This window comes from Hemibagrus wyckioides, linkage group LG01, assembly GCF_019097595.1.
Source record: "Hemibagrus wyckioides isolate EC202008001 linkage group LG01, SWU_Hwy_1.0, whole genome shotgun sequence".
Classification (NCBI taxonomy): Eukaryota; Metazoa; Chordata; class Actinopteri; order Siluriformes; family Bagridae; genus Hemibagrus; species Hemibagrus wyckioides.
The window spans coordinates 9,537,683-9,555,162 of record NC_080710.1 but is presented as its reverse complement, the minus strand read 5'-3'; the positions used below and the strand labels follow the sequence as shown (position 1 = coordinate 9,555,162).

Below are 17,480 nucleotides of genomic sequence, written 5' to 3'. Positions count from 1 at the left end.
TATTTTGCTAGCATTTTTAGCTAGTATGAGTGATCATCATATGAGTATTACTTATCAGACTTTGTATCAATAATTACAGAATTGTTCCACAGTTAAAAGAAAACCCATCTGAAAATCAATGCACCATACAGGATGTAGCAAATGAACAGAAATGATAACCTGATTTATAATCGCTTTAGATAGACACACCACTCACATGAGAATCTACTGTTGACCAATCATTATTTAAAGCAGAGGAAGGCACGGCTTTGATCTTGGCCACAGATTCAGAGGTTCGGCTCGGTCTGTTGTAACCTGAAACAGGTGAGGAAGACGGAGGAGAAGCGTATTCATTTGGAGGCACCAACTGAGCAGGAGAAAGGACAGAAGTTACAGCATTAGGCCCGTTTCTTGCGTTGACACCAGCAGTGCGCCCCCTGGAGGAGCCTCCGACACTGCCAGCTTGTCCAGCAGAACGGCTTCCTCCGCTTTTAATGCGCCTGTCTTGTGATGGTCTAACAGCATCAGAAGAAGATTCATAGTAGCTGTTTATTCCTCTCGGATTTTCCTGCTCTAAAGAGCCGTTCAGCCCTGCTTGGTGGGAGCCTCCCCACCGGTTCCTTTCAATCCCTGTGCCCATCCCGCCGTCCAAGTTGGCGTAGCTGCCAGAGCGCCCGTCTCCATTAGAGCGCCTGAACTCTGTGTTGTTGTAGTCACTCTCTCGGTCCAGCAGAGAGCCGTGAGACTGAGCCCGTCGCAACACGCTGCTGTCTGAGGTGGGAAGATATTGACCATCCTCTATTTCATCCTCCCGCCTCCTGTGGGGTCAGACAAACCATACAGTACGATAAGAACATTGCGTTTTTACTCAGCTTATACTTCAAATAATGTTGTAGAAATCAGTTCCTTATTTAACCAGTCACTAAAGCAGCTATAAATATTGAAGACTCTTCCAAAGAGTCTCCCAAGGCAAACAACATACTGATCACTAAAGCGGTGAAGTTGGAGACATCTTCAGTTATGTTTAAACACCTCCTCCTTTCATAAAGGTTTGCCAAAGCAACGCTTATTAGGTTTTTTTATTACTGTATATTTGAAAAATATTTTTAAACAAGGACTTTAACATGAAGCTTCAGTCAAAACAGTGCCATTAAAGAAAATTTATCAGTCAGATTTCAAAAGCATTGTGGTAGCATATCTGCTCATTTAATGTAATGTTACAGGTTAAAGAGAGATTAAGTTGAGATTTTCTGGCTTTAAGTAGTGATAGAATACATAACTAAGAGGGTGTAAATGGACAGGCAGGCTGTGGTATGAATGTGTGAGTGTGTTACCTGGGTAAGCTGTTGTAAGATGGGGTTCGGAGCTGTACTCCGTAAGAGTCTCCCTTCTTTCCATCCTTTAGCACTACATATGGCTGGCCCGCGATGCCCTGCACCCTGACAGCTACGCCATAGCGGGACGAGGATTTCCCCGAGCTGTCTCGACGTCCTCCTCCTCCACCTCCTGTATCATCCAGGTCATTTATGAAGCGGATCTGAACCCCATAATCCACTGGGGTTTTTCTACCCGAGGCCGGTGCAGACATGCTGGAACAGACGGGAAAGATGTAGATAGTTCAATCAAAACTGGTATATTTTTCAGAGGTGGAACCTGCAGGACTTTATAGGAAACCCACAGGGACACAAGACACACATGTGAAACTCGACACAGACAGCAACCTGAGCTGAGGATTGTAGTGTGGACTCGGAGCTGTGGCACTGAAACATTACCCATTACCCATGAGGCGATTAAAAGTTTAAAATTGAAACTTTAAAATCGTAAGAAATCAATAACAAAGATTCAACACTGCCATACTACATTTCTCTAGTGTCCTCACCCACAGCTTCAATTCAATTTATTTGTATAGTGCTTTTAACAATGGACACTGTCTCAAAGCAGCTTTAAAAAAGTATAGAAACATGGAATAAAAATTATAAAATTTAAAGTTACTATTTATCTCTAAAATCTATTTCTAATGAGCAAGCCTGAGGCAACGCTGGCAAGGAAAAACCTCCTGAGATGATATGAGGAAGAAACCTTGAGAGGAACCAGGCTCAAGGCAACCCATCCTCATTTGGGTGACAATGGACAGTAAATATAAATAATGTGCTTTCTTCAACATTTTAGTCACATGGGATTCATCAACCAAGAGCTCCTGATGAACCAACCAGGTCAGCATAATTTGAGTTCATTATAGACTTAACACAAATTCTTTCCTGCCAAAGTCATCAAATGTTCACTGATGAAGGCCTGAACGCAAAGCTAACTGACGCAACGGCAGTTCAAAGAAGAAGCAATAGTCTCAAGAATGAGCTTGCTGCCTCAATAGCTGACATTGTTGACCAATAATCGCATCACTAATGTATTATTTTTCTTTCATCACTGAATGCGTCATACAAAGCTTATGTAAAACTGATGAGGAAGCTGCCATTCTTTCCAGTCACTCTGCAAAAATCGAAACAAGGAAATGTAGTAATTATTGCTATTTAAAGGCTTTAATTAGTAGTATGTAAATGACTATAGGTGAGTCACTTTAATTCTTTAACTCATTTTCTTAATACTACTTCAGCTACAAATGCACTCAGTGTAAATAGCATAAAACAGCAGAAATCACACAATCACAGTAACCGACATTTTGCAAAAAGGCTTAAAGGTAGAAAAAAATGTTGCCCTTTTGTAAAAGTATAAAAATAACCCTAGTGTTTGAGTAACTGGACCTTTGAAGTGTTTTCAGTGGGTTATGGTGGTTTGGCACACTGACTCTCTGTGTTACTAGAGAACACACATGAAGGTTAGCCACAGAACAGTCAACATCGGGTCCGGCAAGCTGGATTCAGACGCGTTGTGCATACAGGCTGCAGGACGAATAAAATAAATGCACGCAGGTACAAGAGACAGAAATATAGTCTTGCAATAGAGGTGAAGGTAACCTGAGTACGGCTTAAAACACAACCTCAACGTTATATGTGAACTAAACATTAAAATGCCTCTAAATGAGTACTTGTACAGAGCCCGTATTTAGGCTTAGAGAGTGAGTTTATCACTGCAACAGACCATATAATAGTTGTTTGTGCAGCAGGTGTCTAATCCCACTTCTCAAATTTATACTTTAGGCTACAAGGGCAAGTGTTACTTAAAACTTCATCCTGAAACATACATTATATTAGTTGGGTTTATTCCTTCCTTTATTTAATATGATTAGATTTTAGGGGTTGCGTGCCACCCTTATGTCGTGGGGAACAGCTTATTTTCTCATTCGCCAATTTCCATCAACATTCAACGTCATGAGAACTCCAGTGTGGAAATAGCGCAGACAGCAAACGTTCTTCTCAGAAGCTGCTACCTATAAGAGGGGGTCTGAGTTCGTTGCACTGGAACTGTGAATGTGAACGCAGCTCGTACTGAAAAGTCTCAGGGTCTGCTCTTGTTCAGGAAGTAAAATAATAAAAGGTAAAAAACGTTTTTAGCAGATGACACACCTACAGTATGAGTGCCAGGGAAACGTTGTGGGACACAGTAGAGGTAAGGTGTTTTACTAGCGCCAAAATAATGCAGAAACAAAAAATATGTGGTGTTCTGTTCTCCATGCGCATTTGTGATGAACCATAGGAGTCTGAAACCAGAACACTGCTCGGGGGTAAGCAACAAGAACAATCACAGACCACAACAAACAAGCCCAGTGTGAAAACCAACTTTATACAGCAACTTCTTCATACTGCAGTCACTTCTTCCTGATCACTACAACCACCTCAAGATGGCTTTAGAGTATCAACATGAGATATCAGCATAAATGACTTCAATCAGCAGACATTTCCTTCACTAGAAATATATAATACTACATATATGGCACTACTTCCTTAAACGTCACAAACTCCTCATTGCTGTGACAGTGGAGAGATTAAAGTGCAAAGGGTGTGTCTGTCTCTGACATTATAATCCATCAGCACATTGTCTTTGTTCGAGACTTCAGGGCGGGTGTGTGTCTTTATTCGGACTGGATTTGGCAGGTTTGACATGCTGTGGCATCAGACTGCTTGGGATTGTGTTACAATAATCTGACTGGTCACATTCCAGCAGAAGAGAAGTGGCATTTCAGAAAGGAAATGATTTTACTGTCTGTGTCTAGGTTATGTCTAATATAAAAAGATTGTGCCTTCTGAATTTAGATTCATTAAATGTTTAACACAATCTTGGAAAAAAAAAGACAAAGAAGAAAAATTAAGCAAACAACTGCAAAGAAAAATGACTAAAAGCTAGCACTCTGGACTTATCAATGTTCACTGTGGTGATACAAAAGCAACCACCTGTTTAGTCTGGAGACACACCTCCCCTTGTTCCTCTTGCTTTTTTCCAAACACACACACACACACACACACACTCCGATGACTTCCTCTTTAGTATGCATACAGCAACAAATCACACATTGTGTCCTCTAATGTCCTGTATATCCATACAAACATCTCTCTTTCTAATACCCATCCATTACCAGTTTCACAGAGAGCCACGATGTGTGTGTGGTGTGTTGTGTGTGTGTGTGTGTGGTGTGTGGCTGACCTACTACGAGAGTGTGAAGCAATGGAGTTGGCAGCCAGTGCAATTAAAGGTCTCACCATCATGTGACTATTCAGCAGGAGAATTACAGCTTGGTAGTAGAGTCTAGTGAAAAGTCTCACTGTTTATTTCTGATCCCAAAAATGCCTAAAAACAACAACCTCATACTATATTTTTTCCTAACCGGTACAAAAAATATATATAAAACATTTTTTTTGTCTATTAGCCACTTTCTGAATTTGAAACACAGTGACTACAAGTGAAGTATTTAGTCACAGAGAAATGACTAATGGAGAAGCACATGACCACAACCTCTTCAACTTCAGCTCACAGGATTTGAACGAAAAAAAATCTTAAATGTATTAGCTAGTGTACTGGGTAGCGCCACTGTACTGGGTAAGTAAAAGCTCCAGTGTGCAGCCCAGTCCCATGTTTTGGTTGTCAATATATAACCATGTAATAATGTCTTAAAAGTGCATTAAGACAGAAAAAAGGAAAATAGGACTTGGTTGTCCTCTCCTTAGGTTTAACAGTGAGGTGACTATTACATCTAGCAGGCATTACATGATAACATTCATATCTAGGTCCCTGTGACCTTCATCTTAACTTCACATGCCTTGTGGAATAAGAACCAACCAGGTGATTGGGGGACAGTGAACACGTACAGGGACCAGAGTAATTTCACAGAAATTCCTGGTTGCGTTTTACATGATAACTGCCCATCATATATCATTTGTTTGACTGGGATGGTGGAGATTTACATGACGTAGTTGAACCTTATTTTGCTCTCTTTAGTCAGGTTCTACATACCTGTGTGTTCCTCATTCTGAAAGGGTTGCTTTTCATCAATGCACACTATAGCCTAGTGTAGGTGTAAATATGTTTTGAAAAGCGTTACAGATATCAAGAACGGGTGATGAACATATCAAAATTCCCCAGCACCTTGAGTAAGTTACACCCGTGTCATGTAGTAAAGGACTTTTTGTCATCAACTGTATTGTACCTCAGGTAGAGTGTACTACGTAAGAAAATATGAAAATATAACCCCAATATTATCATCCCTGCACCGGCTACCTGTTAAGTTTAGAATTGACTATAAACTAGCACTACTTACGTTCAAGGCTCTAAATGGTTTAGCTCCTATGTATCTAACCAGTCTTCTAACACGTTACAATCCACCACACTCTTTAAGATCACTAAACTCTGGACTTCTGGTAGTTCCCAGAATATCAAAGTCTACAAAAGGCAGTAGAGCGTTTTTGTATTTAGCTCCTAAGCTTTGGAATAGTCTTCGGGGCTCAGACACAGTCTCCCAGTTCAAACGTAGACTAAAGACATATCTCTTTAGCCTGGCATACATTTAATACAACCCATAACCTTGTACTCCAGTACATCTGATTAAATGCACATTATCATCAAGTGCTGCTAATATTATGAACGACAGCTACGCTGATTACTTTCCACTTGTTTCCCTTTTTCTACCCATCCCGAGGCATACAGAGATTGTGCCAGCTCCAGTGGCATCCAGAGATGGACCAGCTCCAGCCGGGTTCTGCTTTGTGAGGACTGGGGTATTCAAAGCAACACTGCCAACCTTATGTGGACGACAACAACCTCCTTATTAATTTACACAACATTCTACACATGCTGTATCGGCATCACACAATTGACTATACATAAATGTTGAATAAATGCTGAAAGGACATTGTTCATATCACACTTCCTGCTGTCACCCAAATGAGGATGGGTTCCCTTTTGAGTTTGGTTCCTCTCAAGGTTTCTTCCTTATACCATCTAAGGGAGTTTTTCCTTGCCACAGTCGCCTCAGGCTTGCTCACTTGGGATAACATGTAGGAGTGTTTGTCTGTTTGTTGTTTCTTATGTAAAGCTGCTTTGAGACAATGCTCTTTGTTAAAAGTGGTATACAAATAAAATTAAATTGAATACTACATCTTCCATTTTCTTCATATAATGTAATTATAAATGTACGTAGTTGTTAATTCATATATTACACTAGTTTATCTATTCACAAACATTATATTGCCAGAAGTATTGGGACACCCCTCCAAATCATTGAATTCTGGTGTTGTTTTTCAGGGGATGGGCTTGGCCCCTTAGCTCCAGTGAAAGGAACTCTTAATGCTTCAGCATACCAAGATATTTTAACCTTCATCACCTTTGGGATGAATTAGAGTGGAGACTGTGAGCCAGACCTTCTCGTCCAACATCAGTGCCTGACCTCACAAATGCGCTTATGGAGGAATGGTCAAAAATTCCCATAAACACACTCCTAAGCCTTCTCAGAAGAGTCGAAGCTGTTATAGCTGCAAAGGGCGGAAAAACTCCATATTACATTCATGGGCATGTAAAGGCAGATGTCCCAGTTTTGACCTGGCTCACAGTCTCTGCTCTAATTCATCCCAAAGGTGTTCAATCAGGCTGAGGTCAGTTCCTCCACACCAAACTCGCTCATCCATGTCTTTATGGACCTTGCTTTGTGCACTGGTGTGCAGTCATGTTGGAACAGGAAGGGGTCATCCCCAAACTGTTCCCACAAAGTTAGAAGCATGAAATTGTCCAAAATGTCTTGTTATGCTGAAGCATTAAGAGTTCATTTTACTGGAACTAAGGGGCCAAGCCCAACCCCTGAATTTGTTGATTTGTAGGGGTGTCCAAAAACTTTTGGCAATATATTGTATGTATGTATATTTTATATATATATAAAATATACATACATACACGAATGGCATCTTTTAATTGTTCAATAGATCGAGGGCGATGAGTGTATACTTTTGATTTCAAATATCCCCATAGAAAAAAATTGCACAGGTTCAAGTCAGGTGATCAGGCGGGCCAAACGATATGACCAGGGAACATCTCCCTCAAAATCCTTTGAAAATCTATTGAACAATTAAAAGATGCCATTCGTCAAGAAATTGCTGCCATTCCACATAAAATGACCCGTCAAGTTATGAACACCTTTCGTGAATGCCTTCGTCAGTGTGTGAACAATAACGGCACCCATTTTTCATTCTTTACTCTATTGCGCTTTTATTAAACCTACAAATGTGTCAGATCATTTTGCCGCACCCTACGTGTGTGTGTGTATATATATATACATACATACATATATTATATATACATATACATATACATATATATATATACACACACACACGCAGGGTGCGGCAAAATGATCTGACACATACACTGTATATTATCTCTGTTACTTTTGTCCATAATGCACACACATTGCACCGCATATATCATTAAAATAAAAAGTAAATACAACTTGCACATACTTTTCTATCTATCTACTCCAGTTAATAGCTTAGATGTTGCCTTGACCATTTTTATTTAAAGGTAGCTATGCAAAAAAACAAAAAACTGCCCACTGTGAAGAAGAAAATGTTGGTCCAGGCATGAGAAGCATTTATTTTGGACAGACAGACTTTTTAAATTGTCCACCCCTAAAAAACAATACAACAAGATCATCACTCTGCACTTGCACATATAACAGAGATTCGATTATTACATTCACTAAATTTATATCCAACATCAAAACACATCCGAAATCCCTGCCATGTTCCAACATGACTGAATCCCTCTTATAATCTGCGTAATACTGCAGTCAGATGGGTGAAACAATAGGCAACTGCTCATGTAGCCTCTGGCCATATGTGCACTTACTTTAAATTGAATTAAGTCTGTTTATTAGGGGAAATGAAATGAATGAAAAAGCTTTGGTGCTGTAATACTTTATTAAACGAGAACAACTACTGAGCTAAACAGGCAGAAAGAGGAGAGTCTTGGGCAAAACTCGTATACTCTCTAGTGCAGCGTATAAAGTGGCCATGGCCTATTTGTATGTTTGTTTGAACACGCTGAACTTTAAACACAATTTTACCACACAAAGTATCATAAACAACTGATAGACATTGTGGAACTGCCATCAACACTAATCACAGCAGATTCCTGAAGTGGCACGTTTGTTCTGTGACCTAATTCCACAAAAGTGAAGACTTTCTGTCTGTAACGTGGCCACAGTGTCCTCTAGGACCTTGGCTGTTGGCAAATCTGATAAGAAGTGTTTTCAGTATTTTCTAAATACTGCTGTGTTGCTAGAATGGATTACTTCATGGGGAAGTTGTAAATCTGAGAAATACCATTGCATTCCAGTTGATAGCAGATGCCAGTGAACTTTGCTACTGAACCAGGTTACTCTAACACGTTTCTGGAGGCACTCGAATGTACGTCTAACAGCAAGAATGGTTTTTAATCAATAATCTTCATTAAGGTTAGAAAATATTTATGTAGTGTTGTAGGGAAGCATCCAAAACTTAAGAAAAGTAAGGATACCATCAATACCATATGATACCAGATGAGACTATGGGATTATAAGCCTAGTGTACTTCACCACAACACACATGACTCTAATGAGAATAATGAATAGTGAGGTCAAAAGTCTGAGTCTGATAGCTTTTTTTAAATGAAAAACTGGACAAAAGCATATCTGAAAAATTATGAAACAAAAAAAAAGGAAAGGTGCAGAATTTCTAGGTCAGAAGAAGACGACAAAGAAGACGACGACAAAGACGACGAAGGCCACGTTAACTACTCTGTACAAAGTCAGACTTTCCATGAGTCTTATCTCTTCCAGTGAAGCATGCGTTCAGATGACATGCAAATATCATGAATCATCACAAACCTTTGGAGTCTGATTCAGCCTGGGTGCATTAAAAAGGAGGTACAGTATATGAAATACTAAGAAACTCAAATCTATGGTGATTTTGAAAAATTGCTTTTACTTAATTTTGCATTAATTTCTGTGATTGCAAAAATTGCCCAATCCAGGAGGGGCTGCTTAAAAATGAGAGAAATGTTAGTTTAGTTTTTTTGTATTGAAGGTATTTGTGAAATGTGGAGCAGTGAAGCGATCATCTGAGAGCACTTCAGTTCTGTGAGACTCTGAGAGCTGAGACTTCTTTAGCCAGTGTCCACACATTGCTTGCGAGTCACGGTGGCATTCTGTGCTTGGTTCTGACCGTACATGTACTGTCCTTGCAATATCATTAGAGCTCTAAATGAAAGTCTACACTTCAATCACCTCCTTATTGGTTTATTTCAAATCCAATATAGTGTTGTACTAAAAAGGTAGATATTTTTGTATATATCTTTTTTTTTTATACTTTTATATGACCATCAATTTCTCAGAGTCCATGCCAAACCAGAAAGTGGTCAAAAGACCATCCTTAAAATCTGTTCACATCCTCCTGGTGTGTCAGTGCCGGGGCAAACAGTGACAGTATTCAGCACTCACAGTGAATAGATGATCCCAGTGGGGAGGAGTGTGGGGTAATAGGGGTGGGCAAGAGCACCATCTCATATCTTTATTGGAGTGAAGTAGGGCAGAAAACCTGGTGGATAGCTCAAGAACACTGACTGCTCTGTCTGCTTTGCTATTGAGCCCAGTCTCTTCACAGGCATTTGTCTAGTCTCTAATTCTCTAGCATGAATTTAGTCAGGTCTCTTATCTACATAACAGAGGTAAACCTTTCCCACATTGGGATAGAAAGCTTCCTTCGTATTATATTATATGTAACATCATATCAAGTTCTTTCAGCTTTGGTGCAGTTTATTGTGACAACCTTTTTTTCCTATCTGCATACTGTCATTAATATATATATATATATATATATATATATATATATATATATATATATATATATATATATATATATATATATATATATATATATATATTAATGACATGATATTAATGATTAAACATAAGCATTAACAGAGGCCTCTGTGCTAGTTTGCTCCCATAAGAAGCTAGACTGTGGTGTACACGAGTGACCTAAAATGCAAATGTATAAGGACCATTTCATGCAAACATCAAGCTTAGTATGAAAATTAAAGTGAATACGAAGGCTGCAGATTAATCCCATTTTAATCATTATCACTTCTGTGATAAACTTACACACACTAGCACACTGAGTGCACACAGCTCTCTCACACTGCAGGCTTGACTGCACCTGACATCATTAGAGTAGGTTCACAGCATAGACATACACACACACAGACTGACACACACAATGACACATACACAACACAGACGGACACACACACAGAACATAGACCGACATAGACCAACACACTCACACCGATATACACAACACACACACACACAGAAAAACACACACACTTTCACATAACCAACTTTTCATTTCAAACCAGTGCTTTGTTTCAGACGAAACCTCTAGTGTAAAAGCTTGCTTATTTAAAGGATGCGTTATCATCACAGGTGTTTGGGACGATGATACACTGACTGATTTTGAACTTTGTGAAAGGTCCAGATCTCAGGAGTGTGAGAGAGCCTCTTATAGTACGGCTAAACTTCTCTCAGATTCTTGACCCACTTCTAATCAAGACTGTCGAACTCTGGTCCTGAAGTGCTGCTGGATTTTTGTGTTTCTTCTGCTAACACACTGAATTCAGCTCGTGACATTGTTAGAAATTAGCTTAACAGTCAAATCATGTTAAATGCATTCTGCAGCGCTTCATTTATGCATTTGAAACAAGAATTATTTTACACTAACTATTGAAGAAGCAGTCAGTGCTCAATAAAGAGAGAAAAAAAAATACAAACTAGACTAAGCTACATCTATGGAAAACCAGTGGACTGCTCCAAAAATGTGTCGACGTGGGAAATGTGTTTTAATTCACATTCCTACATATTTTTTATACCATGCACTCCCTCAATTTTTTTATCTAGTAGTCTTGTCTTAAGCCTGTAACACGATGCAGATGGCCAAGGCATCATTAGAAGCATCTCTCTAACTGTGGTGAAACTCTGAGCAGATTTATTTCCAGCACAAGACAAACAACTAGCTGGCAGACATTTTACATTTACGTCCTGGCCATGTTGTTGACAGATGCTTTTATCCAAAGTGACGTTCAGCTTAGTCAGACAACAATAAGAGACGGTTAGGGAACTGAAAGTGTAGAAAAAAAACAACTACGATGTCACATGGAGATTGTAAATGCAATTAATCACGAGGAACATCGATTTATCCGAAATAATCTCAAGCACCTTTCTAATTCCTGCACGCAGAGTGTGGTTCACAGAAGACAAGCCTTTTTCAAACATTGTCTGTTCTTCTAAAATGCACAAGTTTAGATTTTGGGTACAGTTTTGGCAGTTACAGGATTAGCAGGTGCGTGTTTATTGCTTAATCGCACGTCCCTTAGGCGAGGGCTTAACTCCCTCGGCATTCTGTGTTTCTTTCCAAACTCTCTCTCAGTCACCTGAGCTTGTGTCCTCCTTTCAGCCTTGAACAAACCAGCATTTCTTCTCTCTCTCTCACTCTCTCTCTCACTCAAAACAATGAAGGCTTTAGAGTTGCAGAACCTATAGTCTCACATCAACAATGATGACCATTCTTTTTGTAACCTTCATTCTTGTGTCGCACACACACAACACAGACCCACACACACAACCAGATCTACCGGGAAAAGTTACCGTCTCCAAATTCTCTGAAAACAATTCGCTCTCGGTTGAGGAAAGGTGCGCCTTCCTGAAAAGATTACTTGACGGATCCTGAATCTCTAAAAGTCTGTGTGCTTATCAGGGTCATTGTGCATTTACAGGTCAATAACCAAGATGGCACGGAGCAGCGAGGTTGCAACACTAAACATTTCGCCAGCGAGTCAGCCACTTTCCCTAAAAAAAAAATCAGAGCGGGAGTTAATGAGTATGTATTCCACAGTGAATAAAAGTCACTAGTCCACTACGATCTACAGCACACTGCGATCTACAGCTAGAAGAAAGCTTGTACTGTGGATTATAGCTCAAGTTTTCAGACCTGGAGTGCAGCCATAGCGCAAATTCCCAAATGCTTGTAAAATGAGTCACTGGTTTCACGCTTCAAACGAAACCACTATAGAAAATCAATGTCCATGGAGACTCACATGGCGCTCTCAGTCATTTTCAGTGACGTATAAAAGTGTTCAACATGTTTACAGTTAAAATTTGCATACGTTTACAAACTGTGAAACCTTTAGCACAGACATCAAGTACATTCTTTCATTGTTGTAAGCAACAAAGCAGTAAAAAAAACATCAATAGATAAAAATGATACTGAATATAATAGGGTTTTATTCCATTTACCCCCAAAAGTCTCCTACTGTTTTTTAAGAATTTCTCTGGTGTTTTTTTTCCCTCGCCCTTCAGGGTTGGTTTGTTTTTTTGGGTTAATGGCAGTAAACAGTTTGATATCTTTTTCTCATCTTAACACTTTGCTGTCTTTATTCTCTCAATGGCTCTTAAATGCTCATTACAGAATCTGAACATTTGTCATGCCATAAACAGGATTAAACAAGTCTTGACGGTTTCAAGTCATTTGACACTAATGAGATGGATTAAAATAAATAAACGTCAACAAGGACACTTCTACCTCATAAAGACTTTCCTCCTTTTTTCTTCAACTCAGATTTTACAGTGTTTACTCTATTCACCAAAAGAAACTTGGGGGGGGGTTACAAACTTTTACACTCACTCGGTTAAAATGACAACAGCTAAAAGGCAACGTTTACATACAACGTATACTTAAAACTACAAGAAGAAGTTTGTAATGTTTAAATGTTAGAAACTTCATGGCGTGGACCTCTGCCCAAATCCTGTATGACTTCGTATCTAGGCACCCTACACACAAAATAACGACTTCTCTATAGTACGCAGTGCACTATATATTCCATACAAGGTCATTTGGGACTCAGCCAGTCTACAGAAACCTGTTAGCCACGTCAGACTTCCCGCGAGAGAGGACCGCAGTGTGCAGGCGCGAGGCGAGGCGCGAGGCGCAGGTGGACCTGGAGCGGCGTGACTGATTTGTGCACCTGCGACTAGCTAACTACATGAACTCTCCAGACAGACGGCTGTTTAAGAGGAAAAAATACTCGTAAATTACCATCACTCCACCAGCGAGACAGTAATCCTCTTGCTTGACGTTAATCCTAATTTCCCCACAAATGCCACTAAACTACTTAGCGGCGATTTACAATTCAAAAACCGCTGAAAGCTGTGCGAAATGAAGTAACTTTGTAGACTGGTGCTTTGTGCGTCACCCAGGCAGCGAGATGGCTAAGTTCTCGAGACGTGTTAGATATTGTGAAGTAACTAGCTGGCCATTTATTTGTCGCAAAATAAACTCCCATCAAGTTAGCTAAAGTTGGTACTTTATTCTAAAGTAGCCCCACAGCTAACAAGCTAACAGGTTAGCGAGTAAATATTTTACGCAAACCATTGCCAAACGCTTTAACCTACCTACAGTCGGTTTGAAGCCTGAAGTTGTTAGATGCTGCGTTTCCTATAAAATCCTGTAGTTCTTCATGAAATGTGTTTCAGTGACCGCTTCCATGACACACACCAACAACCCTGAGTGAGTAAATACTCTGGACAAATACAACCTGTTACCTTGTACCGTCCGACAGACGCGGTTAACCACGCCCACAGACGCCAGAGAGTTCATATGATTGGTTTGAACACGCATGGTGGGTGGGGCCACTAGAGAGCGCGTTTTCAATTAGTAATAACATGTAGTGATGGGAAGTTCGGATCATTTTAGTGACTTGAATCTTTGAATCTTTTTTCGAGTCATTCGTTCATTTCAACAGAATACACCGATTAGGCATAACATTATGACCACCTGCCAAATATTGTATTGGTCCTTCTTTTGCTGCCAAAATAGCCCTGACCTGTCACAGCATGGACTCCCTGCAGGTGTACTGTGGTATCTGGCACCAAGATGTTAGCAGCAAATCCTTTAAATCCTGTATGTGTATAATTACAATGTTAAATGTTAATAGCCAATTACCTCGACACATCTACTTACGCAAACGTTTATCACATTTAGAATAAGACAAAACTTTAAAACAACTAAGGCCAAATTGTAGGAAACAGAAAGCGCAAATCAAATCAAAAACTGAAACTATTATACTATTCCAAGTAAACAAATCCACTAATATGTGTAAAATGGTGTTCGATCCTTTACAATTAGAATGTCAGACTATGATCCTGACAGGTTGGGTCTTGAAGGCTATCTGTATTTTGTTATTTTGACATTTTCATTTCACACTGTAGTGAATGACTCAAAGTTTCTGATACTCTTTAAAAAAGATTTTTAAAAATGAAATTAATTTCATGTATTTGAGTTGAGTTGAAAATCAACATTTTATATATATATACATACATATCTTGTTGTATAGAAATGATCTGACTGAGGCTTTAATAGATGCAAATAAAATACTTTATTAGAGTTAGGATAGGAGGATGATAAGAGGAGGGTTAATAATGGTTGAAATGATATTAGATGAAAGACAAACACAGATAATTCATTTACACTAAACCTGGAAATGTAACGAGAAAGCAATTATTTCTAGTGAGAATGATAAAATGCTACACAGGCTACTACAACTGACTGTGCAATTCTGGTCCTAAAGTCCTGGGATCGTTGTTCAGACCTGTTAAGGAGAAAAAGAAGAGAGATATTTTAAAATGTGACAACTGAAATATAACAAAATTAATTTATCTGAAAGTCTTTCAGATTTAAACAGCCGTCATGTTACACAGGCATTCATAAGCTTACATAGGACTCGGAGAGCTCTGCTTTGGTGGAGTCCCGATGAGAAGGAGTCCTCAGGAACCGAATCGGAGCCACAGAGACCAGCTGTACGCGAACTGCATCCTGTTAAAACATAAAAAACAAAAGAATCTCTGTAGTTCACTTATGATGTTCTGGATGGCTTTGTGGAACTTTGTGGGAACAGTTTGGGGATGACCCCTTTCTGTTCCAACATGACTGTACACCAGTGCACAAAGCAAGGACCGAACCTGATTAGACCGAACCTGATCAGATTAACCTGAAGAAACCCGAAAACATTTGGTGAATTCCTCCAGAAAACATTTAAAACGTCACCATATAGCGCAAATCAAATCAAAAACTGAAACTATTATACTATTCCAAGTAAACAAATCCACTAATATGTGTAAAATGGTGTTCGATCCTTTACAATTAGAATGTCTAATTGATAAGCAATAGATAGCAAGTTTGATAAGCAAGTTTGGTGTGGAGGAACTTGACTGGCCTGCACAGAGTCCTGACCTCAACCTGATAGAACATCTTTGGGATGACTTAGAGTGGAGACAAAAAAAAAAGCAGAGCCAGGCAAAAACTGGGACATCTGCCTTTACATGCACATGAATGTAATATGGAATTGGCCATATATATAACAGCTTCAACTCTTCTGGGAGGCTTTCCACAAGGTTTAGGAGTGTGTTTATGGGAATGTTTGACCATTCCTCTAGAAGCACATTTGTGAGGTCAGGCACTGATGTTGGACGAGAAAGCATGGCTTGCAGTCTCTGCTCTAATTCATCTCAAGGGTGTTCTATCAGGTTGAGGTCAGTCAAGTTAGAAACCATTACTTCATTCCCAATGCAGTGCTATACAGACAGTTATTAAGATTCAGACATTAACTACATCATTTGATTCACTTGACTGACACCTGACTATAATAGTCTCTCAAGAATTTTAAATATAATATGTTAAAATATGTTCATTTTAAAGAATAAAATTAAACTCAAAATACAAAAATGTAAAATGTGTCCTGCTATAACAAAATAGTTTGACAGTGTTTCACAATGAAAATCATCAACCAAAGTGAAGTAAATATAGTGAACATTTGTCTGTGTCTTGTCAACAAGCTAAAGTATTGTGTGAGGTGTACTACAAAGGATTTATGTTAAAAAAAATAAACTAACTTAAAAAAAGAAAGAAAACAAAATCAAACATCATACAAACCTAAAATAAGAATTTTGTCCACGTTATAGTATATCAACCAGTAGAGGGAGGCATTGTCAATGATAGTGTACTGTCTCGGTTATATTGGACTCATTCATCTCTTCTTCGCTTGTAAAATTAGGGATAATTTACCACTTAAGATTGAAAAGTATAAACTCTAGATATTTAGTTTTATTCTGCTGTTTTTCAAAGACATATCTCATAAACTGAATCCGTCATATTCAGTTTATGAGGACCCTTGTGCTTGAGGAATTGAATGCCAAATGACTACTTTTAAACATGAGCCTCTGATAATAAATAAATAAATAAATAAATGATTTAGGATTTAAATTAATAACCTTTGTAAATAGCCTTTAAAATAATCCGTTTTCCAAACTTAAATGTCATATTGCTTTTAATGAGTTATGCATTGCCATAATATTATATATCATTCTATAAGTCACTATGTGTTGACAGTTGAGTGACATACAGTATATGGCTAAAAGTATGTGGACATCTCACCGTCACACTTAAATGTGGGTTTTCCCCAATCTGTTACCACACAAACAGAAGCCCTCAGGTGGCTTTGTACACTGTTGAATTACTATTTCTCTTCACTAGAAGGGAAAGGTGCATGTTCCAGGGTGCCCCTGTGCTCAAAGCGAGGTACATAAAGACAATGTATGCAGAGGTTAGGGTGAAATAATTTGAGTGACCTGCACAGAGCCCTGAGCTCAAACCCACTGAACAAAATTTGGATGAACTGGAATGCTGACCTCCTGCCAGGCCTTCACTCAACATCAGTGCCTGACATCACTAATGTCCCTGTACCTGAATGGACACAAATCCTCACAGCCACATTCCAAAGTATAGTGGAAAGCCTTCCCAGAACAGTGGAGTTTATTATAAGAGACTAAATCCATAATGGGATGTCCAACATATAGTACATAAATAGGTGTAGTTAGTCACACACATACTTTAAAATATAGTGTTTACACCGATCAGGCATAACATTCTGAGCACTGACAGATGAAGTGAGTAACACTGATGATCTCCTCATCATGG

The 17,480-nt window shown here is 39.1% G+C and overlaps 1 protein-coding gene across 2 annotated transcripts in view; it reads right to left on the bottom strand.

Moving 5' to 3' along the window:
- The window catches only part of LOC131352630 (cingulin), a 32,408-nt gene extending 18,352 nt beyond the window's left edge, over positions 1-14,056 (bottom strand). Inside the window, exons 1-3 of one of the 2 annotated variants that reach the window (XM_058388890.1) lie at positions 13,901-14,056; positions 1,314-1,568; positions 197-797 (exon numbers count right to left, since the gene is read on the bottom strand). In XM_058388890.1, the coding sequence (XP_058244873.1) occupies positions 197-797; positions 1,314-1,567 (855 nt within the window). In that variant the 5' untranslated portion in view covers position 1,568; positions 13,901-14,056. The remainder of the gene's footprint in view (positions 1-196; positions 798-1,313; positions 1,569-13,900) is intronic. The other variant, XM_058388897.1, reaches the window with a different exon arrangement.
- Between the last annotated feature and the right edge of the window lie 3,424 nt (positions 14,057-17,480).